This window comes from Marmota monax, unplaced genomic scaffold, assembly GCF_021218885.2.
Source record: "Marmota monax isolate L192 unplaced genomic scaffold, Marmota_monax_Labrador192_F-V1.1 WCK01_AAM20220418_F8-fsc00021, whole genome shotgun sequence".
Classification (NCBI taxonomy): domain Eukaryota; kingdom Metazoa; phylum Chordata; class Mammalia; order Rodentia; family Sciuridae; genus Marmota; species Marmota monax.
The window spans coordinates 22617419-22627658 of record NW_026695228.1 but is presented as its reverse complement, the minus strand read 5'-3'; the positions used below and the strand labels follow the sequence as shown (position 1 = coordinate 22627658).

At 50.5% G+C, this 10240-nt stretch overlaps 1 protein-coding gene and 1 long non-coding RNA gene across 2 annotated transcripts; one reads left to right on the top strand and one right to left on the bottom strand.

The window, feature by feature from the left end:
- Positions 1–69: 69 nt before the first annotated feature.
- On the bottom strand, positions 70–6329 carry Pglyrp2 (peptidoglycan recognition protein 2). Its single transcript, XM_046437304.2, has 5 exons — positions 5934–6329; positions 3696–4697; positions 2184–2394; positions 1304–1601; positions 70–190 (listed from the first exon to the last, which is right to left on the bottom strand). Exons 1-5 carry the CDS (start codon positions 6022–6024, stop codon positions 179–181), a joined length of 1614 nt encoding a protein of 537 aa, XP_046293260.1. The 5' UTR covers positions 6025–6329; the 3' UTR covers positions 70–178.
- On the top strand, positions 5395–9447 carry LOC131423919 (uncharacterized). Its single transcript, XR_009226079.1, has 3 exons — positions 5395–5422; positions 8452–8789; positions 8978–9447. It is a non-coding gene; the product is annotated as an uncharacterized LOC131423919 (long non-coding RNA).
- Positions 9448–10240: the final 793 nt, after the last annotated feature.

Here is a 10240-nt window from a genome sequence, read left to right as displayed (position 1 = left end):
ACTCTTGTCTTAGGGTCTGCTTCTGGGCAAAGTCAAACCAGGATGATGCATGCAAACACAGACAATGTGTGAACAAGAACTTCCTTTCCATGGTGTCTTTATTGGAGATCTGTGGCGGCTGGCAGGATCATTAGAGGTGGCTCCCTCTTGAATCTCTGGAAGGGCCTCCTGGTAGTTCTTAATTTTCAGTCTAGAAAAGACAGGACAGTATGATTCTTGGGGCTGTTTGTAGCTGGGTCTGCTCTCCCCTTGGGATCTTGGACATGGGAGAGGATCAGGGTTCAAAGTGAGGGAGTGAATATAAAACTGATTGCAGGCCAGGATGGAAAGATCAACAGCTTAATGAAATAGAGTGGTAGTTATACAAGTAGCATGATTGTCCAGATGTGTGTTGTTGTTGTTGTTTGTTTGTTTGTTTGTTTTGTGCTACTAAGGATTGAACCTAGGGCCTTGAGCATGCTAGGCAAACATTCTACAATTGTGCTATATCCCCATTCCTTTTCATTTTTATTTTGAGATAGTCTGGCTAAATTGCTGCGGTTGGCCTTGAATCTTGGATCCTCCTGCCTTAGCCTCCCCAGTAACTGGTATTACAGGTATGCACCACTACACCTGGCTAGTGATTAAGTGTTTTAGGGAATGAGGTCAGGGACTGGGATGAGGTCTTCAGGCAGAGATTGTGCTGGGCCTAGATTGCTCCAGTTCTCACCAGATTTCAGGGGCTGAACAAGCTTTCCTAGGGCTCAGATTATCTGGGCAACAGACAACTGGAGACTGGACAGAGGTTGTGAAGGCAAAGGAGTTTTGGGTAGAAAGCCAGAAGCTAGCTTTTGCTGAGGCTGGCTTTGAATTCGCCATCCTCCTGCCTCAGCCTCCTGAGCTGTTGGGATTACAGGCCTGAGCCATAGAGTCTGCTTTCTGGAATGAGTTTGTGCAGGCAGACAGGTTATGACTTGGATTTAGGTCATAAACACCTAGCTGAGGTTGCGAAGGCAGAGGGACGCTGGCAGGGTCAGGGCCCAGGCAATGGTGGGAGGGCAGAGATATTGGGGCCTAGGCAAAGAACAAAGTGGCTGGCTCAGGGTTTGGGCTGAGATTGTACAGGTAGAAGTTCCAGGACAGGGGATGTTGCCAGCAGGGACTGAAGACTGGGCTTTGCTTGCCAGAATAGGGTTGCAAATAAGATCTGAGCCTGGTTCGGTCTGTAGAGGCAGGGGATGACAGACAGGGGTCAGAGGCCACTGAGCTGTCTGTGCACGCAGAAGGGCGGCCATCTGCAGGAGTGCAGGCGGCGCAGACTTACCTCGGTGAAGTGCGGCCAGGTGCGCAGCAGACCAAAGAGCGCGTCACCCGGGCAGTCAGTGGCCACGAGCTGGCGGTGGCCGAGCAGCTTGTAGTCTGGTTGCAGGAGTCCAGCGCGTGACGCGCAACTCGGCAGCACTTCGCGCACCATGCGTAGTGCGGCCTCCGTGGGCAGTGTCGCCGTGTAGTTGCCCACGAAGGCCACGCCGAAACCACGGGAGTTGTGGCCGAGCGTGTGCGCGCCCACCCAGTGCCAGCCGCGGCCCTCGTACACGTAGCCTTCGGAGCCCACCACAAAACTTCAGAGGGGAAGGGGAAGGAGGCATCATGTGGCGTGAGCCAGGCTCTGCCCCTCATCTGAACCCTCCCCGAGATTTTGCCCCAGGGACAGGGGCCATCTGACCACAAGACCTGCCCAGACACACTGCCCCTAATCTATGCGGCTCAGTGCCACTCCCACACCAAGTGCCACCTGGGAAACTGACTTGCTCTCTGGATCCCCCTCTCAGCACTGGCCGCGCTTCTCCACTCTCTTCCCCTAGCCTCAAGTCCAGCTCTTGACCCATTCGCAGCTTTATTCTGGCTCGGCCTTCACTGTCCCATTCCAAACCCAGACACTACCACGGGGCCCATCCTTCGCCCAGGTTCTGCTTCCTGGCCTAGTTCTTTCCCCTCATCCAGGCAGCCCACTGTTTAGGTGTTTCTGACCTCTGTTAAGGTCCCCGTCCTTAGTCTAGACCACGCCCCCATTCTGGCTTGGCCCCACCCACCGCAAACTCCTCCTCCACCCTGTCAGGCTCCGCCCACTCACTCTATCCTGGATCTACAGCTCCGCCCTTGGTCTGGAGGGGAAGGAGGAGCCTGGGGAAGGGTCAGCTCACCTGTAACCGATGTCATCCCAGCCTCGCGTGTCCTGGTGGAAACGCTGCATGGAGCGCATGTTGGCTGAGCATCCAGTGAAGGTGGTGCAGGGTAGCGCTGGCACGTACGTGTGATGCACGTATAAGAACCCAAGCGGCAGCTGCAATGGCTTCGGGCGGCCCCGGTAAGGTGCCGCTTCCCAGCGACATCGGGGATGGATGGCTGGGCATCCTGTGGGCAAAGGAGTCCAACGTGGTGTCAGCAAGCGTTTCCTGCCTGTCGCCTGCAGCCTCGTTGAAGTGCACATATGGACCAGCCCTCCAGGATCTTCCCAGATTCAGTAAGAGTCACTGGGATCTGTTTTAAATCTAACAGCATTCCGGTCTTGTAGGGATACCCACTGTTTCCCATCAACTTCAGAATAAAGCTCAAGAATTTTAGCTCAGACCTCAAGGTCGGATGCTTTCTCCAGATGGCCTTGCCCTGAACCCTAGGGAGGGTTAGCCATGCTGACGGGGATGGGGGGGAATCTCAACCCATTTACTGAGCTCCTACTGTGTGCTACTTTCTTTTTTTTTTTTTTTTTTTTTCAGTACCAGGGATTGAAACCAGGGGCCCTTAACCACTGACCCACATTCTCAGCCCCAATTTTTTTTTTTTTAATGTTTGGAGACAGGGTCTCCATAAGTTGCTCAGGGCCTAAGTTGTTGAGGCTGGCTTTGAACTCAAAAATCCTCCTGCCTCAGTCTCCCAAGACACTGGGATAACAGGAGTGCATCACCATGCCCGGCATGTGCTACTTCTTAACCAACCAGCAAATCTAAGAGGTTGCAATGGCTTATCAGACTTTATTTAAGAATATAGGTTCAGAGAAGTGAAGTATCTCACCTAAAGGTGCACAGGAAAAACTGGGTGAAATCCCACTTGAACTTGTATGCATTTGCTGAACCCATTTCCTGGAATGCCCTTGCTACTGTTTGAATCTGGAATGTCCCCAAAGGCCTATGTATTAACAGCCTTGTCATCAGCTTGGTGATATTTAGAGGTGGGGCCTAATGGGATTAAGTTAAGTCATTGGGGGCCTGCTCTCCAAGGGGATAATGAGAACCTTGTCCCTAGTCTCTCTTTGCTTATCAGCTGCCATGAGGAGAGAAGCTTCGTCTGTCACTTGATACTTCTATCATTATGAACTGCTTTGCTACAGACCAGAAACAATGGGTTAACCCACCATGCATTGAAACCTCCAAAACTGTGAGCCAAAATAAACCATTCTTGTTTTAAGTTTCTTTATCTCAAGTGTTTGTTTTTTCAGTAACAGAAAGTATCAGAGTCCTCTTCCTTTTTTAAAAAAATCAGATGAACTCCTATTCATCCTTTGAAGCCCAACTTTAGCATTTCCTCACCAGTCCTGGCCCCCAACCCAGAGCCCTTATCATTGCCTCTAGACTCCCTTAGTCCCAGATCCCCCTGACCATGGGTCTGGGAGTGTCTGTATCTGTGAGGAGGGTCACTAGGGTAGGGGAACTTCTCACCCAAAAAGGCCTCGGTGAACTCCTTGGCAGCATAGGTGGCCACCTGGGCCAGCTGTTCTTGGCTCACGTTTTGCAGCTGGGTGTGTGCCGGCTTCAGTCTCTGTAGCAGGACAAGGGTCCCCCACACCTGCTGGGCCAAGGTGGAGGGTGAAGTGAGAGCAGCCCCATTCTGCCGTCGGAAGTTGCTGCGGAAGCCTGGGTCTCCAGCCACCCCTGCTCCATAGTATTGGCTCAGCAGGTGACTGAGGGGTGGCCGCGGCTCAGGGATTCGGCTCAGGTAGTCTCCAAGGAGGGCACCATCCAGTGCCCCATTGAGAAAGGCCATGGTGAGCATTGATGCCTTGGGGTCCAGCAGCGTGAAGATCTGGGGGTCAGAGAGCTGGTCCCAACAGCCCTCTGTCCCCAGGCCTGGAAGGCTCTGGGTCTGGGGAGGCTGGAGGAAAGTCAGGCCTAGATCTGCTGCGAGGGTGACTGCCAGGATTCGGTCCACAGTGGTGGGGGACTTGGCTTTGTCATTTGGTAAGGTGGCTTCAGTATCTGAAGAGGCAGCTCCAGCATCTGCAGAGGTTCCCTCTGGAGAAGCATCCCTGTGTCCTGGAGGGGTGGCTTCAGCATCCCAAGGGGTGGCTTGGCTGTCCAAGGGCAAGTTGACAACCCTGCGCCCCTGCAGTCCAGCTTCCAGCCCCGCCAGCAAAGGCTTCACAGCCACCGTGGAACCATCGGGGGCCAGCACCACCCCGTGTTCCTGCCCTCCCCGTATCTCGTGTTGGGCCACCATCTTCATCAGGCCTTGAAGCTCCGGACTCAGTGGGTGGGCATCCAGTTCAGCAGCTTTGTGACTTGGTGTCTCAAGCAGGAAGTGGTGAAGGGGATTGGAGGCGCCAGAGTCCTGGGCTGACAGCAGCCGTGCAGAGGCAGTTAGACTGACTTCCGTCACTGGCGCCTTCTGCTCCAGCTCAGCCAGGACCTGGATGACAGAATCCATGACCAGGGGCAAGGAGGCTGTGGGAGGAGAGAGTGCATCAGCTCAGCCATCCAGCCTCACCTGTCCCTGAGGGTCCCCTGCTGTTCCATGTCTTCCCAATGCCCATGCTAGTGCTCCATCTGATGATAACAGTGTGGCTCCCAGCCCTGTCTCTATGTAGAGGAGGAAACTGAGGCTCGGAGACTATTGCCTGCTGGTTGAGGGGCTTGGACTCTGAGCATGGTTGAGCTATGGCAAAATTATAAGCCAGAGAGAGAGACAGCCCGGCTGGCATCCTAAGATTATTCCTTTGGCTTCCATGTGACGATTGATTCTTAGGGTGCTAGAATACAGAAGGGGGACAGTGAAGAGGTGAGTACTGAAGGTGGTTGATGGCAGGGTGGTGGCAGTGTGATATACAGGACCCAGGAGTATCCCCATATATCTAGAGGGAAAGATGGACAGTCTCGGGTAACAGATTGAAGTTAGGGAATTTTTAAGGGAAGGGTATCTTCCAAGATGCCTAAGGGAGGAACAGGTGGATATGTGCCTTTTTTGGGTGGGTAAACTTGGAAACTAGAAGTGCTAGGTGACCTGACCCAGAGCTGGGTTAGGAGTGGGTTATTGGGTAATCGACAGTGTTTATTAAACATTTACCAGAACCACGCTAGGTGACTTATATAACTCATTTAATCTTCACAAGGCTATGAGATAGGTCTTATTAGCTCCCTTTTACAGATGAGGTGCCTGAAGGGTAGAGAAGGTAAGTTAACTACCTAAGGTCACAGAGCTAGGAAGTTGCAGAGGTAGGATTTGAAACCAGCAAGTTCACCCCATACCCAGGGCCTGTGCATGCTAGGAAAGCACTCAAATACTGAGCTCTACCCCAGCTCCAAACCCAGAGTTTTAATCCCCATGCTCTGCTGTCTAGAATCCTGGATTTTGTCCAGATAGTCCATTCTGTAATTCCTCTGTAATTTTGTTCTAGTTTGATGCCTTGGGGACCAGCAGCATGACCCCAAATCCTAGTTTTATGATTCTCTCCTCCAGGAAGCTTTTCCTAGTTTTTGCTTCCCAGTTCCCAGGCCTTTCTCCCTATCCCTATCTTGACTTGTGGGTTGGGAACATCTAAGTGGCCAGATTGAAGGATCCTTGAGATCCAGAGCTTCCTGTGCTCTTTGGCTTCACCCCATGCAGGGGCCGATACAGAAAGGGCCTCCCTATACTTCTTCAGAGCTGAGAGTCCTGGCCGTAGGTCTGTGCCTCTGACTTACCTGTTCCTGGCTTAGACCACACCAGAAATGCAAGCAGGATCCAGAGGACACCCTGGGCTGTCATCTTGGGGCTCCAGCTTCCAGGGGACATACCCAGTTGACCTCAGCAAAGTGCTCGGCAGTGCTGGAAGGTGATAGGCATGGACAACCAAGCAGAGCCTTTGGCCTCTGTCAAAAGTCCAGTGGTGAATGACACGGCTGTCCCCTTGCAGAGCTGGAGCGGGAGACAGTGGGGACACGGGAGCAGAGTGTTCTGGATCAAAGTCATCTGGGCCCCAAGGGCTCTTCCTTTCCTGTCCCTCCCAAGCTGATATTAAGGGTCAGTAAGCCAGGCCCCTACCAAGAGAGGCCTGAAGACCAGGTTGTTCTGACTCCTGCAAACTCTGCCCAATGTTGAGAGAGATCAGTGGAGGCCAATCCAGCAAGCCCTGCCCACTTCCAGCAATGACAGCTCTGAGGCTGCTGCTGGCCACAGAGGGACTCTCAGTTGCCTGCTAAAACTGGCTGTGCTGGGAGAGTGGGTTTTTCTAACTAGGTTTCTGTCACTGTGACAAAATACTGAGATCATCAACTAATGGGGAATAAAGGTTTATTTTGGATCTCTGTTTTGGAGGGTGTAGTCCATGGTCAGTTGTCCAGAGCAGTGAGGACTGCTGTGGGGCCTGTGGCCAGGCAGCCCATCATGGAAGGAGCACTTGGCAGAGGGAGTTGCCCACCTCGTGGCAGCTTGGAAGCAAAAAGAGAGACAGAAGGTGCCAGGGACCCCGTATTCCACAGGGTATGCTCTATGACCCTGATCTCCTCTCACTAGGTTCCCCCTCTTAGAGGCCCCACCATTTCCCAGTAGTGCCACAGGCTGGGAACCAAGGCTTCTATACATGGGTTTTGGGGGGATGCTTTAGATACAAACTAGAGCAAGCACCGAGAAGCCCAGGCTGGCCTTGACCCCCTGCTCCAAGTCTGGGCCCAGGCAAAGGATGGGTGCAGGACCTAAGAATTATTTTACCTGAGGCTTGCTCCAAGCCCCTGGGGATCGTGGTGATGTTAACTCTTACCCAATTCAGCCCCTGATCCCAAGACACCCGATGTAGCTGAGAGCTGGTTTTGTTTGAGGAGCTAGTTTATGGGCTTACCTGGATTGACAGTGCAGGGTCCTTCTTCTTCCCTAGGTGCTCATGGCTGTGTCCTACCAAATCAGCTCATCTCCCATTTATTCTGCCCTTAGATGGGGCGGGCTTGATGAGGTTGAACTGCTGCATATGTAATTAAATTGCTTCCCACCCCAAAACCTGCCCTAGGAGTTTTTAGGAATCCCACCGGGCTGGGGATTTAGCATGAGGCAGGCCCTGGGCGGGCCTGGAAAAGCCCAGACTGACCCAGGCCTGGAATTCCCCAGGGAGTCACCCCTGGGATCTGCAGTTATCAGTTAACCTCTTTCTGGGGACGCAGCATCACTCAGCACTAAGCTGGGCAGACAGTGGGGAGGCTAAGGGATTGAGTGAAGGGCGTCCACTCCCCAGGGAAGTCAGAAGCAATATCCTCCTCCAAGCCTCATGTTTCAAGGATCTGGAGGATGGGAGGGCTCTGCCTGGTAGAACCAAATGAAGATGTGGGCTGCAAATCACCCTGGGACAGTACTAGGGTAAGACATCTTCTTTGGGTGCAGTTGAAAACCTCAGTCATCAAGATGAATTAATTTTTAAGATGATTTTCTCCATTACTAAGAATTGAATCCAGGGATGCTTTACCACTGAGTTACACCCCAAACCCTTTTTATTTTTTATTTTGAGAGAGGGTCCCTCTCATTGCCCAGACTGGTCTTGAACTAGCCATCCACTTGCCTCAGCCTCCGGAGCCACTGGGTGTACAGGCCTGTGCCTCTGTGCTCAGCAAGACTAATCATTTTTTAAAGAGAAGTTTTAGGTTCATAGCAAAATGGTGCAGAAGGCACAGAGGTTTCCCCTAACCCCCTCCCACACATGCACAACCTCCCCCACTGTCAACATCTCCCACCAGAGTGGGACATCTGCTACAGTCGGTGACTAATGTGACACTTGCCATCACCCAAAGTCCATAGTCTACATCAGGGTTTGCTCTTGGTGTTGTGACTTCTATGAAATTGGACAAACCTAATGACACATATGACATCATAATGTCAATCTGAGTGCTTCACTGACCTAAAAATCCCTAGTACTCCATTTATTCATTTTCCCCTCCCCCTAAGCCACATGAGCCAATAATTATTTTCTTTTCCCCATGCTTTTTTGGACTGGGGATGTGGCTCAGTGATTATACATCTCTGGGTTCAATCCCTGGTACCAAAACAAGCAAACAAATCAACAACCCCACAAAAAGAATCTAACCCCCAATTTTGCCTTTTCCAGAACATCACACAGTTGGAATCATTCAGCACGTAGCCGTTTCAGACTGGCTTCTTTAACCGAGTCATTTGCATTTAAGGTTCCTGCTTGTCTTTCCGTGACTCTACAGCTCACTTTATTTTCTTTCCCTTTTTAAGTGCTGAATAATATTCCATCATTTGGATGTACCACTGTCTGTTCACTTACTGAAGGGATTTTTGGTTGCTTTCAAGCACTGGCAATAATGAACGAGGTTGCTATAAACATCGGTGTGCACAAAGTGTACACAAAATTGTACTTAAATTTTTAACTCCTCGGAGTGGAACAGGGAGTGATTACTGGATCGCATAAGAGGATGTTTACTTCTGCAAGAAACTGCCAAGGTGTCTTCCAAAGAAATTTCCAGGCTGCCTCATTTTGCAGCAGTGAATGGGAGTTCCTCTTGATCACCATCCGCACCAGCATTCAGTGTTCTGGATTTTGGCCCTTCTAATAGGTATGTATAGTATCTCATTTTTAAAATTTGCATTTCCCAGATGACACTATGTGGGGCATCTTTCCATATATATATATATATATATATATATATATATATATATATATTTGGAGAGGGGGGGTCTGCCCAGACCTTTGGCCTATTTTTAAATCAGATTGCTTATTTATTTATTTATTTTTATTGTGAAGGTTCAAGAGCCCTTGGTGTATTTTGGATCCCAGTCCCGTTAGGTTGGTTTGAGGTGGCTAAGGAACAAAGCACCAGGTAACCCGCAACACCTGTCAATCAACAGAGTCTCCTGATCAATCCTGGAAGGACAAAGATCTCAGCAAGATCCCCCAACCAACCCCAGGAGGACAAGGACCTCTAAAATACTCCCTTTGCTGTCCCAAACCTTCCCTTTCTGTCCTAGGCCCAATAAAATTCCAATCCGGCTGAGCCTGGGTGCGACTCTCCTGGACCCGCTCTATCGGTCTGGAGGGTCTCGCCTGGGAATTAATCTCAATGAAGCCTTGTTCCGCAGCTGTTAATCTGCCTCCTTTTGGTCACCGGTGCCTGACCTTACAAGTCCTTTATCATATTTGTCTTTTGCTGGTATTTTCTCCCGGTCTGTGACTTTTCTTCTCATTTTCTTGAGAAAAATAAATTTTGAATGCAATGTCTTTAAAGATCAAAGTGAATGCAAAGATTCAATGATAAATAAAATATTCAGATTTTAAATAAAACAGGATCAGTTACAGTTCTGTGCTGAGATAAATTGGAACCAGAGACAAAAGGAAAAATCAGGAATTCTGATTTCATCTTTCAGCTCACTTATCTTGTGCTAGTTCTGGCCGTATGGCCACCAGGCTTGGGAACCCAGGAGGCCGAGGGGCTGGCTCTTACATGAGCTCTCCTCATTGTGTCCACTGAATTTGGGAATAATCTTGATTCAGCATCAAGAACTCTGGGTTTGCTCCTCTGTCTCCCCACTGACAGGGGTTGTGGGGGGGCCCTGATGGTTTTATCTAACCACCCATTTATCCCCATTTTATCCATTAAGGAAGCTCAGAAAGGTTATGTAAGTTGCCAAAGGTCACACAGTTAGAACCCAGGGATGGGGAGGGCTCCAAACCTGACACTTGTTTTCATTATTCCCTGAGGTCTTCCAAAGTACCAGCCCAGGGGTGATCATGGCCAGAGTAATTATGAAGGGGAGAAGTTTGCAGATTGGCCTCAGAGCAAATTCAGAAATTCATGGGCCAGCCGGACAGGCAGCCCTAATTTCCTTTTTTTATTTGGTACCAGGGATTGAACTCAGGACACTCGACCACTGAGCCACATCCCCAGCCCTATTTTGTATTTTATCTAGAGACAGGGCCTCACTGAGTTACTTAGCACCTCGCTTTTGCAGGGGCTGGATTTGAACTTGTCAACCTCCTGTCTTAACCTCCTGAGAAGCTGGGATTACA